The sequence below is a fragment of the Bos indicus x Bos taurus genome, chromosome 24 (assembly GCF_003369695.1).
Source record: "Bos indicus x Bos taurus breed Angus x Brahman F1 hybrid chromosome 24, Bos_hybrid_MaternalHap_v2.0, whole genome shotgun sequence".
Lineage (NCBI taxonomy): Eukaryota > Metazoa > Chordata > Mammalia > Artiodactyla > Bovidae > Bos > Bos indicus x Bos taurus.
In genome coordinates, this window is record NC_040099.1 from 33708356 (window position 1) to 33733137 (window position 24782).

A 24782-nucleotide genomic window follows, 5' to 3' on the forward strand; every position below is an offset into this window, starting at 1 on the left:
GATAGTTGGATGGCATCACTGACTTGATGGACGTGAATCTGAGTGAACTCTGGGAGTTGGTGATGGACAGGGAGGCCTGGCGTGCTGCGATTCATGGGGTCGCAAAGAGTCGGACACGACTGAGCGACTGATCTGATCTGATCTGGTATACCTAGAGGGATGGTATTATTCCAAGTCCCTAGAGCAAAACCTAGAATGTGGTACAGGGCTCAACTATTTATTGTTAAATTTAATTAAGGCTACAGTGTGAAATTAGAATTCAAATTCATATCTCTGATTCTAAAGCATATGGAGTTTTATATATTCCAGAACAGGCTGCTTATTCCAGTAAGTGTACATCCACAGAAATAGTAGTCGTGGATGACAGAGTACTCAACTTCAGTTTGCATGCATACGAAATATTAGATTATTCCTCCAGTAAAGGCACAGCAGCAAAATCAAACCACCAGCCCTCTTGTAACATACACAGAAATGATAATAAAGGAAAAACATTAACTATAAATAAAGCAAGAAGAGACATGGTTTTTTGTACATAGTTCAAGGTCCTAAATAGCACTTACAGTTCAGACAAGGGAAAACAGCAAAATCTCAAAGTCTTTTCTAATGTAGTGTTAACTTCATAGAAGTGGGAAAAAAGAAAGTTGATAGGTGGAGGTGAATAGCATTATCTTGGGAATTCTCAGTAAAAAGAATCCCTAGAACGCCTGAAAGTGGAGAAATATGCAAGGAAGAAAAGCGAATGGCAGGACAGGAGTTAGATAGGAATGAACTGTGAAGCAGTTGCCACTTATTCAGAAGTAAAAATGGAATTAAAGCATCAAATGCATTAGAACACTGCTACCCTTGAGCTTGTCCTACATCAAACACCAGATAAAGAAACATCATTTAAAGGATAAACAGATGTGGTTGCTGTAATTAATGAAAAAACAAACCTGTAAGAGAATATCCTTAATTTCATAAGCTATTTATCCAAAGTTGACCTAAAGTTGGAAAAAAGATCACTTTAATTAAGCCTCAGAACTGATTACAAATGAACACCAATGTATATTCTCTATTAAGAGGGAAATCACCTCTTACTCAAGAGGACCCAAAGAACCAGACTCACCGATCTTCTAACACTTTAATGGTTTCATGAAGGACTTTCTGTTGCTCTCTCAGCTGTTGATTTTTGGTGAAGAATTCTTCTAGTCTTTGTGCATCTCTGAAAGTCAAGCAGTAAGTTGTTTTTTTCCTTTTTAAGGGAAAAACACTCTTAACAAGACTATTCTGTCATTAAGAACTCCAAAGCATGATCTCACCACTTAACATATTATGAATCTGTTGTATCAAAACACAAAAGGTGAGATTTGAATATTTGGTTAATCAGAGATCAAATTATACTAGAATTTGCTCTGCAGTATTTTTATGTTCTATAGAAGTATGTTCCTAAGCACCAGATATTCATTACACAATGCTAGAACACAGAGTGAATTCTGATGCCACCACTGACTCAACATAGTCAAAATTGCTATTAAACTGTACACTTATTGGTTATTTTTATTATTTCATATACATTTGCCAATATAAATAGCAGGTAACTCTACTCACATTGTTTCTATTCCAACTATGAGGGATCGATACTTTGTGTTTTTACAAAGTTTTGTGTTGCTTAAACTTTTACCTGGTATCACTTTTAAGCCAGGGTCTACTGTGAAGTAGATGCAAACCAATCCTATTCTGATGCCTCCTAGGTTTGAATCTCAGCTGCCAGGTACCAACTGTGTGACCTGGTGCAAGTAACCTAAACTCTCTGTACCCCAAAAAATGTGGATACATTAGTATCTACCTCATAAGGCATTTGCAAGGACGAAGTAAGTACTAATGAATATAAAGCATGTAGAACAGTGCTGGCAAATAGTAAACTCTATTTAAGTATTTACCATTTTGATTATGGTCAAGAAAAAACAAAGACATCTAAAATTTTCTTCTAGTAGACTATCTAGTTATTTCCCAAGGCTGTGCCATATTTTACCCCTCTGTCATTACATTTCAGAAAATAAAAAACCACATATATAAAATATGCATTTATTTTATGAAAACCCATTAGAAACTGAATTGGGATTCTCTGTGTGATGTGGAAGCTGAAAATACAAGATAATGGAGTGGTTCAAACACCTTCCCCAAGATCTCTCAAGGGTCAAAAATATCAAATCAAATAAAGGTGACGAAAAAGGAGATGTCCATATGATGGTATCAAAATTGCTAATGAATGTAGTATGAGCAAAAAACAGATGAGCTGAACAACTAAGTCAAAATGTCAGATACCAATGAGGGTATGTCTTAAATATTGGTTGAACATTTGATATTGAATGACAAACCAATACATCTGAGAGTGGTCTCCTGCTATACAACAAATATTGTTCTGGTAGCATATGTATAGATACTAAATTTTGGAAGTAACAGATAGCTGAAACTAGTAATCAAAAAACTTCCAATACTTCTTGAAAATATATTTAATTCAGAAGCAGCACTAGGTTTTCAATGATCCTATTTTGGAAGCCTTCAACAAAAATTCAACAGTCAACATTTCTACATGTATCATTTTGTAAATGAATTTGTGTAAAAGAGAAGCATTAGCTATGTACAGAGACAACATCAGAACACAGGCCTAAAGCAATTACATGATAGATAAATATACTATAGTTATTGATTTCTTTGCTAACTGCTTCTTCTAGGTGGGAATTTCTACGGACTGAGATATTTTACAAATAAAGCTGTTATAACAATATGGAGACCAGAGATCTTGTTACTGTACCATGGAGGTCTACTGTAAAATATACTTAGAAAGGGGGGTTATGGTAACACAGGCAAATCCAAGTTCCTGGTCCCACAAAGAAATGACCTAGCCTTCTGAAAAATGAAGCATCCTTTTACTTCTCTGATAACTCAGAAGGATTTACTTACTTACCCATGCTTCCAAAATGTGTAACCCCAAGTTACCTAAGGTAGGCAAGGCACAGAGTAATCACACTATATATTAAAAGGCTGCTAAGAAGATCAAATGACTGAACCATATAGTGAAGTAAAGCATAGATTTAGAAATGTTATAGGTGACTTTTAAGAAAGTAATATTCAACAGTCATTTACAAATTTAAGGTTTCTTATGTGGTTGTTTGGTTAGACATGTGGAGAAATACCTCTTGTATAAAAAATATATCCTAACTAATAAGATACACATCCTGAAATTTAAATGTTTAAAATGACATCTTTAAGGTAGGAACATGTTGACTTTCAACATGCAAAGTATTTAAAAGTGCCATTAATCAAGAAGAATCATAAAATTATTCTTAAAAAAAACTTTTAAAAATTTATGATTTCATATTTCTGTATCTAAGTCATCTTCCAAACATCACTTTCTAGTTGTAATGGAAAACTTCACAATTTCCAATTTCAGATTATAATAGAAAAAATAGTGAGGCATGTTTTGATGAGCGGTTGGTAACTCCAGCTTCTGGTTAAGGCCTTGGAAGATTCAGGAATATGAAAGAAATGAGACCTACTGGTATATATATTATAAAGCAAGTACAATATTATTAGTCACAATGATGTTAAATTTTGTCATGAATAATAATATTCCACTACGCCATCTGTTTCAGATTTCTGAATGTAGACGTTCTAAAAAACCAGGAGTAAAATCTGCTCCTGACTTAGAAAATCAGATCTGATTCTGGGGTTAATAATCAAAACAATTCAGGGGAACTGCTGGGAATTTCAAACTAGTTAAAAGGGGTCTCAGAATATCCATTTAGTTTCCATTTCTTATGAGTTAGAAATCCCACAATTATTCTGCTCCCCATCTTGTAGTATCTTAAATTCATAGGTGAGGAAAAAAATGCCATTAACAGATCAAAATGATATATAGATCAGTTTCCATCTTAATAAGTATAAGGAAAAAGATTATATATTAAAATTATATTAAAATATAAATATATTAAAATAATACCTAAGGCTATACTCTTATTACTTATAATTATTGATAAATTATTATTACTTTTCCTTTAGAATTTTGGGAGAAGGCAGTGGCAACCCACTCCAGTACTCTTGCCTGGAAAATCCCATGGACGGAGGAGCCTGGTAGGCTGCAATCCATGGGGTCGCGAAGAGTCGGACACGACTGAGCGACTTCACTTTCACTTTTCACTTTCATGCATTGGAGAAGGAAATGGCAACCCACTCCAGTGTTCTTGCCTGGAGAATCCCAGGGACGGGGGAGCCTGGTGGGCTGCCGTCTATGGGGTCGCACAGAGTCGGACACAACTGAAGCGACTTAGCAGCAGCAGCAGCAGCATACAAGGTTCACACTAAGTAGGTCAAATAGGACATCAATATCAGTTACCTTATAAATAAGACACCAGTATTATATATACTGATACTTACAAAATTCGTTCCTTTTTCAGTTTGGTTACTTTCACTTGTAAACCTGAAAAAGAAAAAAAAAAACCCACAGTATTTTATTTATACATTTTATCATTTCTAAAGCAGTTAATCTAAGTTTCTTTATGACTCTAATAACACTATTAAATCACTTGAGTCTGGCCTCTGAACAATGAGCCAAGTCCCATTAGTTTGAAGAATATACTTCCCTTATTCGCACCCTGAAGTCACAAAATATCTGCAACATTGTTGCTCCGAGTCTATTGTATGACAGCCAAATAGAATGAAATTTTCTCCACCTAAAGTTACTTCCTAATAGCATGAGCAAGCATATAATTAGATGTTCATTATGAATGAAGGTTTATGTTCTGGCATAGCCTATGTACTTTGCTAACAGCAATACTGCTTATATAGACTCAAATCTTCTGGGATTAAAACAGATTGGGTCAGGAAGTCCTGGACTAGGAACACAACTGCTGACAAGGTACTTAACAAAAGGCACTACTGTATCTAGTTCAAGATATGTATTACACGTGTTATATGTATTTTTAATTTTGAGTCAGATAACAAAATATAAAACTACTCCCTATGCTACTGTGCTGTGCTCAGTCGTGTCTGACTCTTTGCCATCTCATGGACTGTAGCCTGCCAGGCTCCTCTGTCCATGGGACTTTCCAGGCAAGAGACTGGAGCGGGTTGCCATTTCCTACTCCAGGGGATCTTCCTGACCCAGGGATGGAACCACGTCTCTTGCGTCTCCTGCACTGCAGGTGGATTCTTTACCACTGAGCCACACAGGAAGCCATACAAGATGTTATTACCACTGGGGTAAACTGGGTAAAGGGGATACATACAGTGTGAGTCTACAATAAGTTCAAAATAAAGAAAATTTACGGAAAAGTATTGAGAGGGTTGGAACACTGTGAAAATGTAAAGCATTATAATAAAAGGAAAAAATTTTTAATGTTAAAAATAAAAACTGGTATGATCTTTTGATTTTCAAAAAGTCTTTTCCATCTGTCAAGTTAGTTCCCTAGCTGGGGAAGATTTCTTCTTTTTCAGGTGATGATGACTACTCAGAAGACCTTTAAAGTACTTAGTAAAGCATTAACTCATTTTTGAAGAATTAAGAAAAGAACTTGTGACCCGACTAGGCCAAAGACTAGAGTCAGCAGTTTTCTACTTTCTTCTACCCTCCCCAAAGTGTGTGAAAATTTAATTTTGGCTGACTTCTAAAACTCAGGTCTGCCTTTAAAAGTGAAAAGTAGCACCCAAGATGAAATGGATTATTGCTATGAACCATTTTATGAAAAGGAACAATGAGATAGAAAATCCTTAAAAACTTCAAAAGAAAATTCTTGGGAAACATGGAAAGACTACTCTTTTATCTTATAAGCGTTCAACACCTGCGAGGCATTTGTTCTGTCATGCAGACCAGCCCTGAAGCAGGTTTATGTTTGTATGTGTATGTATGTGTGTTTAAATTTTAGCATTTGCTATTCATCAAGTCAATTAGGCATCCACAATTAGAACCCCTATAAAGTGTGCTTTAATCCTGCTCCACACCCATCGGAAGGAATGAGGCTATACGACAAGGCAGCTCCTGTATGAACAGGCAGTCTGTTCAAAAAAGTATTTGGGATTGTTAACACTGGAAACTTGAGACACCTAATGAGAAAACAGTGCTCAAAAGACCAAAAGCACTGTACACCCAACACCCACGCATATATGAATTTTGGACAAAATGAAACAATTAAGGGCCCACATGTGTACTCACATACCAGAAGAAACAAATTTAAGAATTCGGAAATAAGGCAAGAATTCAACTTGTCATAAACAAAATCATTGCTATGTTTATACTAATTTTTGTTTGCTGAGAACAAACCATTTATGTATATACTGTCACTGTAAAAAAAATTATTTACGGTTTTGAATGATAAATTGTAAGTCTAATAATATTTTTCTTGACAAATAGTGGCTTTACATATGGCTTAAATAATTAAACTTCTGCCAAAAACATTACTATTTCGGTAACTGCCTAATCAATTTCAACTCCAAAGTAAAGACATTTGTCTTTATAAAATGCAGCTACTTTTAGTGTGTGTTTAGTTTACTTTTAAGATTTAATTATATCAAAATGGGTAAATTAATTTTTTGCAGATTTTATTGAATTTATGTTAATACAAATGGAAAATAATACATGTGACAGTTAATGACAGTATTCTTTTTTAAACTGAATTATAGTTGATGTACAATATTATGTTCTTTGTTGTTGTTACAGGTGTATAATTAGTGATTCCCAATTTTTAAAGATTATACTCCATTTATAGTTACTATAAAATATTGGCTGTATTTCACGTGTTGTACAATACATACTTGTAGCTTATTTTACACCTAATAGTTTATACCTCTTAATCCCTTATCTTATATTGACCCCCACTTACCTCTCCCCACTGGTAACCACTGATTTGTTCTTTTTATCTGTGGATCTGCATCTTCTTTTTGTCATATTCACTCATTTGTTTAATTTTTTAGATTCCACATAGAAGTGATACCATATAGTATTTGCCTTCCTCTGTCTGACTTCTCTCACTTGGCATAATACCCTCTAAGCACATCCATGTTACTGCAAATGGCAACGTTTCATTCTTTTCATGGCTGAGCAATATTTCAGTGTGTGTGTGTGTGTATTTACACATATCTTTATCCATTCATCTGCTGATGGATACTTACATTGTTTCCGTATCTTGGCGATGGTAAATAACACTGCTATGAACACTGGTGTGCATTTACCATTTCAAATTAGTGTTTTTATTTTCAAATATATACCCAGGAGTGAAATGGCTGGGTCATAGGGTAGTTCTACTTTCAGATTTTTGAGACACCTTCATACTGTTTTCCACAGTAGCTGCACTGATTTATATTCCCACGAACAGTGTATGACAGCTCCCTTTTCTCTACGTCCTCACCAACATTTGTTATTTGTGTTCTTTATAAGTCATTCTGACATGTATGTGGTGATGTCTCATTGCCCTTTTGATTTGTACTTTCCTGATGACTAGCTTGTCATAATAATGAACAGGACACTGATGTTATGGACCAAAATCACTTGTCATTCCTTTCATTGCTAATTTGTATAGTCTTAACATGAATTTTATCTTTTTGGAATTTTTGATGTAACATGGGAAAATAAATGGAGCAATCCAAAAGTGAATCAAGACATATTTATCCTGTCATATTAGAGCCTCCGCACTTTCCGTTTCTTCAAAGGGGTCCAATTCTGTCCTCACAAATCTGCCTCACTTTCTATGAAACTGATTACCATATTTACCAGATACAGAAAATATTATGAGATGTTGATGACAGAATGTAGCATGGACAAAAAACTATTTATTAAAATGGTAGCACTCTGAAAAATATTCTAAATTTCATCTTATAACTTGTGCTTTTAAAATAATAAACCAGATACTGACAGGGATTTTAAAACATGAAAAAAAAACCCAAAACCCCTGCATTCAAATGAATTCAAATGTATTTAAGTTTGTATGCATATCTAACAAAAATTATGTAACTCAAGTATTACATTAATAACTTTTCCATTTTTTTTAACCTGGACATGAAGTTTTAGAAGTAATGAGTCAATTTTGATTCCTGTATATACTTTAAAACCTGCGAAGTCTGGACAAGTCCATGTTTGATGTCTTTCAAGTGGCCTCTTACACTGGGTTTCTCCAAATGGATCCTCTACTTTCAAACAAAAAAATAAAGTATCCTTCAGGCATGTCTTTGATCTTATAGTAAGAGTCACAGGAACTGATTTTACACAGAATGATGTGGAACACATTGACAAGGGACTGTCAAGAGTCTTCCTTTCAGCAAATTTGCCAGGCCCCACCAAAATATTTTTAAATAACATATGTGTGCTTAGTCACTCAGTCATGTCTGACTCTTTGTGACCCCATGGACAGCAGCCTGCCAGGGTCCTCTGTCCATGGGATTCTCCAGACAAGAATACTGGAATGGGTTGCCATGCCCTTTTCCAGGGGATCTTCCCAAGCCAGGGATCGAACCCAGGTCTCCCACATTGCAGGTGTATTCTTTGCCATCTGAGCCACCAGGGAAGCCCAAATACTAATTTTTTAAAAATAGTGCTCGATCATTTAAAATCTTTAAGAATCCGTAAGTAATCTCGAAATTGGTAAAAGTTGCCTAATCAATATATTAAAATATGCCAGAATTTATCTTCTCTCAACTCAAACATATATCCAATGTTAGATATGTTTGATATATCATGTATATCAAATTCATAAAGCACAGATATTAATAGAGTTTCCTGAAGAATCTGAAACACCAAGAAACATGAAGAAATCTAACAAATATTTTATCCCTGTTATGAGCCTAAAAAATAAAACTGTCCCAGTTTTAAATGGGTATGCATAAAAATTCTAAAATGATGATGATTATGTGCCACATGAAAAACAAGCAGTTTGGTTAATAATAACAACAAAAATAAGTCACACATAAAACAGTATGTACATGGATCACAACAATACAATAAGCTACATGCATTTCTCTTAAAACTAGAAAAGAATAGACAACTGTCATTCTTATAAAATGATGCTTTTACAGTATCACCAAAAAATAAAAAATTTAAAGTAAATGAGTAGTATTTAGGGTTTCAGAGACAAAAAATTTTGATATTTTCATATCTTATGGAAATTTTTTTTGGCCATGCCACAGGCTTGTGGAATCTTAATTCCCTGACCAGGGACTAAACCCAGGCCACGGCAGTGAAAGCTCTGAGTCCCAACCACTGGACTGCCAAGGAATTCTCTTACGGGATTTTGAAAACTTATGTTCAAGAAAATGCTCCACTGATGCAGATATAAACTATGCAATTCATTCAGATACCAGTTACTAATTTCTTACCACGTGCCAAGCACTTTTACCTATGGAAATGCAAGTAGAAAGATGAGTAAGATCTGGACTCTGTACGATAAAATTTTAATGATCTTAAAAAGCAGTTATACAACAGAAAGTAATTATTTGAAGGATAAAGAATTTAGCCTTATGCTTGAAGATGGCATAATGCTAATTCTCTATCAAATGTTTAATAAAAACTCAAGTACGTCTGGTCCTATTTAAATCATTTGGAGATACTATGTTTGTTTTACCTCCAGGTCACAAAGAATAAGCTTTTATATAGTGTATTGCTCCCATAATAGCTTAAACTTCAAGTTGTTCCTACAGGTAAACTTGCATGGTGGGGTCACAGTATAATAAACCAAGAGGAAGATAAGGCTGGTCTTCAACAGAAGTTGGGAGATGTTATTATTCCTTTGTAGATTTAAAAGCTCATGCAGCTGATTATATTGTTATTATCTGTAACCAAGACAGACTGTCTTATATTTGGCTTATTTTTGTTATCACTTTGTTATATAATTATACTGTATTAGTATTTTCCTAAGGAGAGATGAATACAATGCTCTCCAAACCCACTGTATCTTCTTCATGGCTATATTGTCAGCAACTGCTATGATTCCCAGTATATAATTCAGTAACTACTCACTGAATGAACAGCAAGTCAGTACTAAAATTCAGAATCCTTCCTCAATGTTTCACACTATATTTTCTGGGGGGAAATAGTGTAGTCAAGTGAAGAGTAGAATTAATGTAAAATACTCATATTTGTCCCTGGACATATGACCACAAGCATAATCACTTTAAAATCATATCTTTATCATTAACAACAAATTTGAATTTCTAAATTTTTAAATATTTGAAGTCAATACCATGCCTCAGATATAAACAGCTCCTATCAATTGATAGGCAAGAGGCCAACAAGCCAATAATCAGGTATATAAACAGTTCTTAAAAAGAAATGCAAACCACCCTCAAACATAAGCAAAGATGCTTAATTTCACTCATAAGGGAAATATAAATTAAAACTACACTTTTCAGTAGATAATGTTAATAAAATACAACATGGAGACATGTTTTAGATACAGATTAGAACAAACTAACTATAAACAGACATTTTAGGTACCTGAGTAAAGTTGAACATGACCACCTAATAGGTATGAGATGACATTAAAGAATTTATTTAATGTGATAATGGCATTTTCTGGTTAAAAAAGACTCCTGGAATATACTAAAATGTTTATATATGAAATTATGTCAGAAACTTCAAAATAATTGAGTGGAAGAGGGATAAAGATGCAAATGGAATATGGGTAAAGACTGGCCATGTTGGCTGAAGCTGAGTGATGGGTAAGTAGGAGTTCTTTATACAATTTTCTTTACTTCTGTAAGTGAGTAATATTTCCTAAAATTAGTCTTAAAATTCAAATAAAAAAAAATAGAAAACAACACAAAAGGTAATAAAAAGTGGTTACCTTTAGTGTGTGGGGAGGAGAGGGATAAATTTTTACTGTTTATTTTGTACTTTGACAATTTTAGAAAAAAAGTTTAATAATAATTAAAAAACACAGTAAAACAAGAATAACTCCACTGATACCCAGATTTCTAAATGAACACTAATGTACCTAGACTACATCGGTAATCCTAATATGCTGAAAGAGAGCTTTAAAGGAAACAGATCAGAATAATTTATCAAAGAATGAGCATAACAGAGCAGTAAAGTATGCAAGTGAACTGGGAGATGTATTGAAACTCCAACCTTTCATAATAAAATTAAAGAGTTTTTAATGTTTATCTCAGCCACGAATTTAAAAACTACAATTAAGAAATAGTTTCAGTAAAGTTGTATGATACAAAGTCAACACACAAAAATCAGTGGTGTTTCTTTATATTAACAATGAGCAATCTGAAAAGGGAATCAAGAAAATTCCATTTATGGTAGCATCCAAAAGCATCCAATACAAAATTAAGGAATAGGCTTAACTAAGGAGATGAGACTTGTATGATGAAAACTACAAAACATTGCTGGAAGAAATTTTTAAAAGTTAAGACATCTTATGTTCATGGAACAGAAGACAACACTGTTTAGATGTCAACACTACTCAATGTGATCTATAGATACAATGTAATCTGTATTGAAATCCCAATGATATTTTTTGCAGAACTAGAAAAATCTGTCCTAAAATTCGTATGAAATCTCAAGGGACTCCAAATAACCACAACAATCTTGAAAAAGAACAACATTGGACACCACATATTTCTTGACTTCAAAACAAAATAAAAAGCTACAATAATCAGAACAATGTGGTACTGGCATAAGGACAGACATATAGACCAATTAGAATAGAGCCCAGAAATAAACTCTTGCAGATATGATGAAATGGTTTTTGAGAAGGGTTCCAAGACCATTCAAAGAGGAAAGGACAGTCTTTTCAACACATGGTGCTGGGCAAGTGAAATATTCACAAGCAAAAGAAGGAAGTTAGACTCTTACATTACACTAAATACAAACTTTAACTCAAATGGATCACGGACCTAGACATAAAAGCTAAAACTGTAAAACTCTTAAAAGAAAACACAAGGGAAAAGCTTAATGGCAATGAATTTGGCAATGCTTTCTTGGAACAAAAGAGAAGTATAGGCAACAAATGAAAAAAGTAGATAATTTAGACTCTACCAAAATTTAAAACTTCTATGCATCAAAGGACACAATTGACAGAGTGAAGAAGCAACTCACAGAATGGCAGGAAATACTTGCAAGCATGTATCGGATAAGAGATTAATATCCAAAATATACAAAGAACTTCTACAACTCAACTGCCACAAAAACCAATCTGATTAAAAATAGGCAAAGAATTTGAACAGACATTTCTTCAAATGTACACAAATAGCCAATAAACAGGAAAAGATAATATAGCCAATAAGCATGAAAAAACAACATTACTAATCATTGGGGAAATAAAAAGAATATGGAGTTTTCTTAAAAAGCTAAAAAAAGAGTTACCATATGATCCTGCAATCCAACTCCTGGGCACACATCAGGAGAAAACTAATTTGAAAAGATACATACATCCCAATGTTCACAGCAGCACTATTTACAATACTCAAGATACGGAAGCATCTAGTGTTCACTGACAGATGAATGGTTAAAGAAGATGTGGTACAGATATACAATGGAATATTACTCAGTAATAAAAAAGGAATGAAACAGTGCCATGCAGCAACGTGGATGGACCTAGAGAGTACCATATTAAGTGAAATAAATCAGAGAAAGACAAATATATCACTTATACGTGGAATCTAAAAAAATGATACAAATACAAAACAGAAATAGAGTCAAAGACACAAATACCAACCTTATGGTTACCAAAGGGGATGGATGGGGTGAGATAAATTAACAGTTCGGGATTAACATATACACATTATATACTATAAACAGGTAAACAACAAGGACCTACTGTGTAGCACAGGTGACTAACATTTTATAATAAACTATAAACCTAGAATACATATTTACGTATAACTGAATCACTATGCTGTACACTTAAAACCAACACAATTGTAAATTAAATATACTTCAATTAAAAAAAGAAAAAGCTATGTGACTTACAAAGCACTGTATTAGCAAACCTATGGTGGCAACACATAATCAAGAAATACATGTAAAACAAAGCATTTCCACACATGGGACAAATGTATTACATTAAAGTCAGAGAATTAGATAGGTATACTAAGGTTTAATATCCAACTTGAGATCAGCTTTCATAGTACATTTTCACAATCACATGTAATATTTATATACTTATCCAACCACAACAGCTCAATCGTCTGTATGCTCACTACATTTCATATAAATATTTTAGTTCTTATTACACTGTAATTATCTGTTAACATGACTTTATCTCTACCAAAATGCAGACTCTCTGAAGGCAAACTGCTATTTATTTTTGGATCACAGGGCTTGGTGGCAAACCCAAGCACTGAGAAACAAATTCTCAAGGTTTGTTGAACTTAAGAAGTGTATAAAAAAATCCTGTAAATAAATTCACAGAAGAAAATTAACTGTAGCGGTTATATAACTTGGCTGAGATCACAGAGCATGTAGATAAGTGAAATCAGAATTCAAATCCAGATCTTCAATCAACCATTTCTATGCCCCTTCCACCACACCATACACATTAACACAAGTAACTACAAGTTGTGCAAGAGCTACATCCTATGGTAGTTGTCTGTAGTCAAAAAGCAACAACTCAACCATAAATACGAATCCCCCAAAATTAGAACAGTAAAGGTCCCTTAAGAAGGAGATCTTTGAACTGTCGCACAGACTAGTTATTACTACTATGTCTCAGCAGAATAATGCTATACGTATTTAAGAAAAAAATTACCTTGTACTTCCTTATCATGATACTCCTTCAATTTTGTCCAAAGATCCTTGAAATCATTAGATACATCTGCAGAACTAGGGCTTCCACAACTGCTTCCTGAGAGGTTCATCTTGCTTAATACGCTCCACGCTTCTATTGGTTAATGTTTCCTGAACTTTTCTGTTACATTATATACGTCTGAAGTTGCCTTTGGCCAGTTGAAATACCTGAAACAACAGATTACAAAGTAAATGAATTCTACATTTATCTTTATGTAATTTGAAACCAGGATGACTTCAAGCCCAGCCAGCTATACTCAAGTTTTCCTTCTTAACCTATGATCAATCACTTTAGAATTTGAGGTGCAGAAGTTAGGAAAAAAAGATGATTATGGAAAGAAAAGTCCCAATTTCAGTTATCTGGCCTTAAATCACGCAAATTTTTTTCAGGTGAATTTTTTCTTATTCTGTCAAAAAGGAAGTGATTACCTACATTGTTTTATATTGAAAGGACTCTTACATAGAGAGGTTTATAATCATTCATGGTCAGAACCAATTCACCATTCTTAAAGAATTTATTGCTTTTTAAACTTCTGAGCTGATATGGAATACAACATTTTGAACCAAAAACTGGAAAGCATTCTGAAGTATTCTTGACTTAGGCATTCACATCTAGACATACACGCACACTGCAAAAGAGCAAGAAAGATGATTGACATAACACAAGTATCTGAACAGCTTTTTCATAAGAGAAATCCGTGAGCAAGAAACACAGCAAAGATCTATGGAGACAGAAACAATAATAAAGCAACTAGGGAAAAGTTATTTTGTGCCTCTCAGAGTAAAGGTGAATGATCATTACTTGTGTAACCCCTGAAGGAAGCAAAAGGCTATTATTAGGAAGTTCAAGTGAATTAATAAATATTTTAATATGTGTTCTTAAACTGAAACCATTAACTAGTTACTACTAAAAAAAAATTAAATGATTAACAAGTCTACTAAACCTCACATCTCGCTCCTTAGCCAATGCCTTACCATTGCTAACAAGTGCCCAAATAGATTTAAGTGTCTCTTGCTATTTCTTGAGGTCTCTGATGAAGAGGCTAAGATAAGCAATGGCCATTTCCAAAGGGAGCAATATATGTGCAGAGTCACTTGGTAAACTATAAAGCACTAAAGAAATAAAAATACATTAAGGCTTTCCAAAATCGTGACTACACTTTTTAAAAATAGTGAAAACTGAACAAGTACTAGATTTTAGATAATGTTAAGAATTTTTTAATTTTCTTGTATATGATAAAAAGAAAGCCCTTTCTTTATCTATTAAAGTGATAAATAATGTAGTCTCTATAGGTAAACTGAAGATTCACTGGGACTTGCATTAAAATACTCCAGCGAAAATAAGTAAATGTTGGGTGGACAGATAAATCAAGAAGGGCTGAACTATCACAATTATTGAAGCTGGGCAACCAGATAGGTATATGAAGGTTTCATAATTCTAGTGTTTTTCTAGTGTGTATTATTATTTACATAATATACATCATATTAAGTATATGATAATAATATTATGTATATTTACATAATATACATCATATTAAGTATATAATATAGTAATGCATTACTATATTATTTATACAATAAAGTTTTTAAAAGTGGGTCCATTGAATTAATACAGCTTTATCTTCAAAGAGGCCTGTTCTAAAAGATAAAGCAATGGGTCTCTTCTATCATCAATATAAGCCACCATTTATTAAGTGTTCACTATATACCATTGGAGAAGGAAATGGCAACCCACTCCAGTGTTCTTGCCTGGAGAATCCCGGGGACGGGGGAGCCTGGTGGGCTGCCGTCTATGGGGTCGCACAGAGTCGGACACGACTGAAGCGACTTAGCAGCAGCAGCAGCAGCATATACCATGGAGTGTGCCATTTTCTATTCTCTTTTAATTTAATCGTCAGAGCAACTGCATGAAACAGCCACTATTACTAATTTCATTTTAGAGCTGAAGAAAACAGGCTTAAGAGATTAAATGACTTGCCCAAGGTCACACTACGAGGCTACATCAAGGCTGGAACTCAACTTGTGATGTCAGTGAACTCCAAAATACTTTTAAGAAGCCAAAAAAAAAAAGTAAGTTAATTACCTATATTAATCAAAAAGTTCAAATCAATATCTGTTACTTTAATGAACAGTTTAAAATTGTATGTTTTAGTATTAAATGGTTTAAAGCCAATAGTGTAAAATAAAACTTCCTTTAATAAATATATCTATCTTCAGAGATAGTAAAAAGGTTGTTTTTTTTTTTTTGCCCCGCACATAACAATGTATCAATACTAAACTTGCAAAGTCTGGATCACAAAACCCTCTCCACTCTAGTTTGCAAGCGTAGCACTTATTGCTGGCATCTCTTTTGATATTGAACCGTTATTTATTGGCACGACGTTGCCCTTCAATTTCTCAGAAATGTGCATCTTTCCTCTCAAGTTGCATTCTGGGCTGAATGGTCGGCAATCATTTAACACATTTCTATGCATCCTGCTGCAGTGTAAATCATAAATCACAACACTGAACGTGCTCAAGAGATTTCTTTCCTGTCACACCACGCATATGCTTACACAGGTGACCTAAGAGCGGCACCTCGGGTCACACAAGGGTTCTGAACACATTGAACAGGGACTCTGAGTCGTCCTCTCGCGGGCAGAGCAGAGATCCAGAGTCTCCCATCCCAGCACCCTTTGCCATCAGCCGCTTCTCCCGCGGCTCGAAGGGCTGGTGGGCCGCCCTCACTTAAGCGATCCACAGGACTGGCGCCGAGACCGCGCGAGGCCACCCCGGGCGCAGGTCCACGCATGCGCGGGCGGGCTCGGCGCCGGCAGCCAAGCTCTCAGCTGGTGAGGAGACCCAGAACTGCACCGAGCGGTATCCCGTCAGCGCTCAGGTCCACCTCCCCTGAGTTTAGGCCTGCCCCAGCCCGCTCCTCGACTCAGACCGATGACCAAACAACCATCCTCACCCCGGGGCCAAACGCCTTCGGTCAGACCGCAACTGCGGACCGGAAGTAGTCGCTAGGACCCAGCGCTCTGGGTCGGGGGAAAGGGATTCCTTCTACTCACAGCTTACAAGACGGTCTCGAGATTCTCCGAAGCCCCCAGCTGGGAAGCAGACACGCTCTGAGACTGGAAAGTCTGAGACGGCCGTTTGCTTTTCTCCTCGTTCCCTGACTAACCTACCAAACTGGCGGCGGCCAAGCCGCCCCGTCGGGGCAGCCCGCGCTTTCCCGGGCTGGGGGAGGGCCCGAGGGCTGCCAACCCCGCTCGCCCCGCCCGGGCCTCGCGTGACGTCACGCAACGTCGCGTGGGAGTTCCCGCGACGTCACGCCCCTTCCTCCTCCTCTCTTGGCGGTGTTAGGCGTAGCTCCCAGGTTGGGAGCAGGTCGGCGAGCAGTTCCACCACGGTGGGCGGTGACTGGCGAGGTGGGGCGCCGCCTCCGAGCGGTCGGAAGGGGCTCCGAGAGCTGGTGGCCGCCACAGCGGTTTTGAGATTCCCCGGAGAAAGCTCACGCTGTTCTGACTGCGGAGCTTCGAGTTCTCCTGAGGCAGATTCAGATATGTCGGAATTAAGTCCGTTTCTGGGAAAGCATGTTTGAGTGGTCTGTACCAAATGGAAAGTTAAAGATAATTGCGTTAAGGGACACGTATCAGTCTAACGTCGCTCTCCGCCACGTAGCTCTTACCTACAGTCTAGTGATGCGACGTGACAGGACTGGGTGGCGAGGCCGTGTAGCAAAATAAACGCTGTGTATATTATGCTCAGGTTCAAAACGGTTTCTGACGAACCTGGAATGAGACGGAATCGGAAGTTCCTCATTGTTTATTGGAACAACATGAACATGCTGTTAGATAATCTTTTTAAGTCGACGTTTTCTGTCGGTGCTTGTTTGTAAACATTGAAATTGTTAGTATGTTTTCCTATTTATTTTGGTTTCCAAAAGAAGCGTTTTTAGTATCAGAAATTCTAAAAATAAAGATGAAGAAAATAAGCAGAATAGACAAGAATCACAATATCTTTTAAACTAGTTAAATACTTTAATACTTAAAAGACCTGGGAGGAACACAGAGGATAACATAATAAACTTAAAAAAGTTAAGTTGTTAAAAAAAAAAAGTTGTATTTAGGAAATCATAGGTATAAAATGTAAAGGTAATTTTCCCATTCTTTCCCAGTCATAAGGGATGAATATCGCAGTTTACTCCTTGCAAGTGAGCATAACAGGACGTTTCTGTACCATGCTAGCAAATGCTGTTGGGGCTGCTGAACATTCATTACCCTGTTAAAGCAATTCTGATTCATTTCCAAATTTTATCTTGTTTTAATCTTTTTGATTAGATCCTCTTACAGCACCCTGTACTACTGACACTTATTACAGTTTTCATTATTTAATTCTGTCTCTCCACCAGACTCTTAAGCTTCCTAAGATCAAAACCACATCCTGTTCACTTTTTTTTTAATCACCAGAAACTAACTCAGTACCTGCCAGAGAGGCAACCTCCGTGTAAATATGGATGAATTGGGCATCCGTTGAGGGATTCCTCTTTTTATTTAAGCAGAGAGTATCTTTGAATCCATTCAAAATCCTTAGATTCTCATTATGGAATTTTAGGATAATCACTTTACCGGTGGAAACAGTGGGCATACTCTAGATCTTTGCCTCCAATAAGGAGCTTTAAGACCCGCATGGTGGAATAAATTACTAAATCCTGAAGATCTCTGAGAAAACTTCTTTAACAGGGAAGCACATACTTGAACTCTTTGTAGTATTTGCGTTTCACAAACTTTATGGCTTAGAACAATGTTTTCCAAGCTTATTGGGTACCTGGGAAATGAACACTTGTATTACCTGTTGTAAAACCGATCAGACTGCTTCTACCCAGAGCAACAGAAATTAGGATTCTAGCGACCTCACGCCCAGCACTGCCCTCTTGAGGTCTGGGAGTTTAACGTCCTACTCTTGCCTGGAAAATCCCATGGATGGAGGACCCTGGTGGGCTGCAGTCCATGGGTCGCTAAGAGTCGGATACGACTGAGCGACTTCACTTTCACTTTTCACTTTCATGCATTGGAGAAGGAAATGGCAACCCACTCCAGTGTTCTTGCCTGGAGAATTCCAGGGACAGGGGAACCTGGTGGGCTGCCGTCTATGGGGTCACACAGAGTCGGACACGACTGAAGTGACTTAGCATATGTATAATCTATTAGAGGCCCTTAGGATGCTTGATTTTTAAAGTGTGTAAAGGGGTCGCAAAGAGTCGGACACGACTGAGCGACTGAACTGAACTGAACGTGGTTAAATCATATATGTACATTTAATCGAAATAAGAAAAATCATGCACTAAAAACTCTAGGATTCTTAGACGTGTACACTTTTGAAACTGTAGATTTTGAAGTCATCTGCATGCATGCTCAGTTGCTAAGTCATGTCTGACTCTGCAACCTGAAGGACTGTAGCCTGCCAGGCTCCTCTGTCCATGGGATTTCTCAGGCAAGAATACTGGAGCAGGTTGCCATTTCCTCCTCCAGGGGATCTTCCAGGGATGCAACCTGTATTTCCTGCATTACAGGTGGATTCTTTACCACTGAGCCATCAGGGAAGCCCTGGAGTCATCTAACTCAAGCCGTTTTACAACTGAAACTCTTTGTTGATTCATTCTACAATCTGCTTAACTCCTATAGCTGGGTGGTTGAGGGTTGTGAAGGAAAAATCACATAACAGATTAGACTGACATCACTAAAATTACATGGTTTCAGACCTCATATAGGGCACCAGTTAATCTCTCATGTAGCCTTTATTCAGTTCCTTCTGTTTCCTTTGCCATCTTCCAAACCTTCACTGTTTTCCTCAAGCCTCTACAGAGTACTCATTCTCAGCTAACACCTTCACCTCCTGGTTAAACAAGACAGTTAGTCTCTATAAGTGTGATCTTCCTGAACTTTCTTTTTCCTTTCTCAACTCTGAATTAGGCAATACCATTTTGCAGTGAAATTGCAACCCTAATCCAATTGCTTCTCATCACCTTGTCTGTATCCAATCTGGGCCTCTCCACCATCATCTCAAGCATTTTCTGAAGCAGTACATACTCAGTTGCTAACTCATGTCTGACTCTGCAACCCCAAGGACTATAACCTGCCAGGTACCTCTGTCCATGGGATATCTCAGGCAAGAATACTGGAGTGGGTTGCCATGCCCTTCTCCAGGGGATCTTCCTGACCCAGGGATTGAACCTACCTGTATTGCAAGTGGATTCTTAACGACTGAGCCATTTGTGCAGCAATAGCCTTCCTTTAAAAAAAACAACTATCTTTCTACTTACACTGTTTTCCCTTTACAGTGTATTCAGCAATAGCAGTCAGAATGATTCTTTAAAACCTAAGTCAGAACTGACACTCCCCTGCTTAAGACATTCCAAGGTCTTTCCATCACTTTAGAATAATAGCAACTCCCTTTCTATGGAATCAGGACAGGTCGATTACTGTATTCTACTGATGTTATCTTCTAAATAGAGTCCTGAACTAGTGCTTTCCTTTCCTCCTCACTCTTATAGCCCTAGCTTGGGCTCTGATATTTCTTACCTAGACCATGCTTCCAGTCTTGCTCCTAAATGTAGTTTCCACACAGCTGCCAGAGAACCCAACTATTGTTTCTGATCTTGGCACTCCCTTGCTTAAAACGCTTCAGAAACTCCCTATTACCTAAAGATTAAAATCAATCCCAGGGACTTCCCTGGTGGTCCAGTGGCTAAGACTCCATGCTTGTAGTGCAGGGGGCCTGGATTCAAACCCTGGTCAGGGAAATAGATCCCACATGCTTCAACAAGAATTGAAGATCTTAAGTGCCGCAACTAAGACCCAACATAACCAAATAAATAAATAATAAATATATTAAAAAATTGACAATTTAAAAAAATGTCAAAGAAGTCCCTCTTAACCTTGCGCCTCTAACCACCACATCATCCTTTCCCTCTAAAACAGGTTGTTGTTGTTGTTCAGTGGCTAAGTTGTGTCTGACTTTGTATGACCCCATGGACTGCAGCTCGCCAGGCTTCCTTGTCCTTCACTATCTCCCGGTGTTTGCTCAAATTCACGTCCATTGAGTCGGTGATGCCTTCCAACTAGGGAGACTGCTTATATTCCTCCTTCCAGCTCCTTGCTATTTCTTTGTCTTGGCTCATATAACCCTCTTCTCTTGAAATGACTTCCACCCAGATACTTTATATCTCTACGTAGCCTTTAAGACTTAGCTCAGGCAGTGCAACTCCAGGAGACCACCTTAAGGTCTCTCATCACTGCTCCTTCCTACCCTCTTCCTTTAATAGCCCTCCTCATTCTCCCATACTCCTCTTTGTATGTATTTTATCACTGCATTTAATGCCGTTATATTGTAATTATTTTTACAGCTTTTACCCAAGTAGACTGCAAGGGGTTCTTTGATAGCAGAGACTGTGCTTTCTTTATTCTTCTCAGTATTCCTAGTTCTTACCAGAAAGTCTTGTGTGTGTGTGTGTGTGTGTGTGCTTAGTTGCTCAGTTGTGTCCGACTCTTTGTGACTCTTTATATAGCCCGCCAGGCTCCTCTGTCCACGGGGATTCTCCAGGCAAGAATACAGGAGTTGGTTGCCATGACCTCTTCCAGGGAGACTTCCCAACCCAAGGATCAAATCCATGTCTTCCACATTGCAGTTGGATTCTTTACACAGTGAGCAGTTGGATTTGCAGTTGGATTCTTTACACAGTGAGCCACCAGAGAAGCCCATGAATACTGGAGTGGGTAGCCTATCCCTTCTCCAGTCTTAGCACAGTACTATCTAATAAAGCCACATATATGATTTAAAATTTTCTAGTAGCCACATTTAAAAAGGTAAAATACAGCAGGTGAGATTAACTTAATATATTTTGTTTAACCTAGTTTGTCTAAAATATTATTTCAGCATGTAATCCATGTACAAATTATGAATGAGACCTTTTACATTAATTTTCTTCATTAATTTGAGTCTTCAAAACCTGATGTGTCTTTTACTGTTATAGGACATTTAATTTGGGTTAGCCACATTCCAAGTGCTCAAAGCCACATGTGGCTAGTGGCTACCATATTGGATAGCCCAAGACTATCATATATAATGAATAAATGAGGTCCTATGGTTTACCTGATGAATCAGGATGGAGCTGATTCACAGTCTATTTCTGCTATTTGTGCTGGCCATTTCCCATCTCTTCTCCCTCTCTATACTTCATCTTCTCCTCCCCTCCCAGCACTGAGGCCTGTATCCCCAGGCAAAAAATTTAGTGATTAAACTCATTATGATTGTTTAAAATAAAGTCCAGCACTTCTAACATGAACACACAATACTAGGGGTGAGCTGTATCCCTAGAGTCAGAACTATTTTAAGAGCAAAACAAAGGAGATAATAAGACAGAGATAAAAATAATGAGGTTAAGTATAATAAGAGAGATAAGAGGGGAGAGAAGTATTAACATAATAGAAAATTATGTTAACTGTCAAAATTTATGTCAACCTAAATGAACACTTGATTTAATTTTTAAAAAGTTGTTTACAGTAATTATTAACTGTTGTTTGGGGGTAGGGGTATACATCAATTAGTGATCTTGCCCCAAGTGCCAAAATGTTTAATGATTTGAGTGGATGGTGCCAAGATTCCAGTTAGGTTGAACAGTTTTGTAATTGTTTTAAAGATATATTTAACATTCATGGAGGATGTCAGTATCATAGTTTTTATTTTGATAGTCTTAGGTGGTCATTAAAGTGCTTATAACAGACATTAAAGATTATACATTGCTTTCTAATTAGAAAAATTAGCTTCATTAGTCTAGCCAACTTCCAACTTTATTTTGGTAAAGAAGCTTTATTTATTTTGATTATCACTATGGCTACATAGAGCATCTTCATTTCCCATGATAAGCTATTAAAGTTGTTTGTGTTTTTAAGTACTTAGCTACTTCATTTCACATCAGCAATGGGCAAAGTTTTATTAGATACATAATTTTCCCAATTTCAGAACTATCTCTTTATACTTGATAGTCTTATACAGTACACCACGTGCTTGCCTATTGGCATAGGTTTAAATGATGGTGGGCTGATCAAGAATGTTTATGATCTGGTACTGCAAAGTGATTTATTGTCAAAGGAAAGGGGCGTCTTTTTCTTCCAGATCATCTGTTTCTATATAGTGGCTGCTTGGGCAATATTTTATATCTCTGCATATGGATTTATAAAGCCCAGAAATTTTGTTGGATAGGCCTTAGACCCTTTTTTTAACACTGACATTTGTAAGAACCTCAGAGCTCAACTGCTACAGAGATGATAAAAGAATTTGAGTGATCACTAAGACTGTAGGGTGATCTATAGAGATCAAAATACAAATGAATTGTATTTTCGGAATCTTGAAAAATATTTTAATTCAGCAGATGTTGTTCTACACAACATTGTCCTGTGTATGGATATATATATACACACACATATTTATGTATAATTTATACACACATATATATACATATATTTATGAAAAGTTTATGATGATAAAAATACAAATATATATATATGTATATAATGTGTATATATATATGTGTGTGTGTGTGTGTGTGTGTGTAATGCTACCATGATGGCAGCTGTGGGAACAATATTTATTTACAGTAATGTAAGTAGAAAATAATATGAACTGTAGGAACAAATCACTGACACTTGGAGTCTATTAATTAAAGCATTCCTTGATAGGTTCACAAGAGCAAGCACATTTAATAGTCATTGCTTTGTCCACTAAAAATACAATGATTCACGTCTTAAATAATGGTTTTTCCATCAGTAAACTGGTGAATTTATTCACTGATGGCAAATAGTTTTGACCTTTAATGTGTTCGTGCCTCACAAATTACAGATATGTCTTCAAACACACTGGCTGACTCCCCCCCACATATTTTCCCTATTCTAACTATGTTTGAGAAAAATAGACTTTTAAAAAAATAATGTCTTTTTCCTTTTCCTAATCCATGTGTTAGTCATAGGTTAAGGAAGCTTTGATTGTTACCATTCCAAAAATGTTTTATGTTCAAAATTCAGCTCTTAGAGACCTTCAGTTTTAGCCAATACTTTTAAATTTTATAAGTTATAATCTGAACTATTATAAATGAAAAGTGAAATTAAATTATGTTTTAATTCACTTCTCACCCTTTAGGACAATTTGTTTTTGCAGGCTATTTAGAATAGATAGAATTCCTCTTCCCAAATCTAGTACACTTCTTATATACAATGCTTGTATGCCTGGCTTACCATCAACAGTTCTGGTTAATGTCTATTCTTCTGGCTTAGCTATTAACAGGGCTCCCATTTACTATAAAAAATATCCTGGTTTGAGTGATAAGTCAAATGGTCAGAAGGTTTAGGGAATTTGAAATATAGCATAATAAAAAAGGGAAGATTCAAATGACCCTTTGTTGGCAGGAATATTTCCTTCTCAACTATATACAGATCTATCTAAACTTGTTTTAAAGAATATTGTGATATAGATAATATAAGCCATAAAAGAATTACACTTTTTGATTTATTGATAGTACTTTGAAATTCCCATTAGTTGAGAAGTGGTTTATTTAATTCTGTTAGAAAATGGATTTAAGAAAAGTTTATGATGATAAAAATACAAAGTACTGTTCCTACTTATCTTCTCTTTTGAACCTAAAAATAATTATGTCATAAAGGTAGAACAGGTGCAGTTTTCATCTTTTCAGAGAAGTTGATAAATTAGGTGGCGTGACTAGTACTATATGTACAAACTGGTAGATAAGTTTACCCAAGATTCCAAACCAAGTTTTCTGGACATGAGTCCTGTATCTATGATCTTTTCAGTACACTCTGCTATTTTTGAATAATAGACTCTATATGAAACTTACTCTGTGCTTTTCTGTTTTTAATTTAGAAAATAGTTTTGAGAAAATAACCAAATAAATTTTCTGAAAAATTATTCAGAAATTATTATTACCTAAATGCTAATTTACAGTTCCAGTGCATTTTTCTATTTACTT

At 36.2% G+C, this 24782-nt stretch overlaps 1 protein-coding gene across 2 annotated transcripts in view; it reads right to left on the reverse strand.

The window, feature by feature from the left end:
• RBBP8 (RB binding protein 8, endonuclease) overlaps nucleotides 1–24782 on the reverse strand; it is an 82399-nt gene that overhangs the window by 47954 nt on the left and 9663 nt on the right. Inside the window, exons 1-4 of one of the 2 annotated variants that reach the window (XM_027525673.1) lie at nucleotides 16813–17026; nucleotides 13722–13927; nucleotides 4417–4459; nucleotides 1106–1201 (exon numbers count right to left, since the gene is read on the reverse strand). In XM_027525673.1, the coding sequence (XP_027381474.1) occupies nucleotides 1106–1201; nucleotides 4417–4459; nucleotides 13722–13830 (248 nt within the window). In that variant the 5' untranslated portion in view covers nucleotides 13831–13927; nucleotides 16813–17026. Of the gene's footprint in view, nucleotides 1–1105; nucleotides 1202–4416; nucleotides 4460–13721; nucleotides 13928–16812; nucleotides 17027–17432; nucleotides 17536–24782 lie in introns of those variants that run through there. The other variant, XM_027525674.1, reaches the window with a different exon arrangement.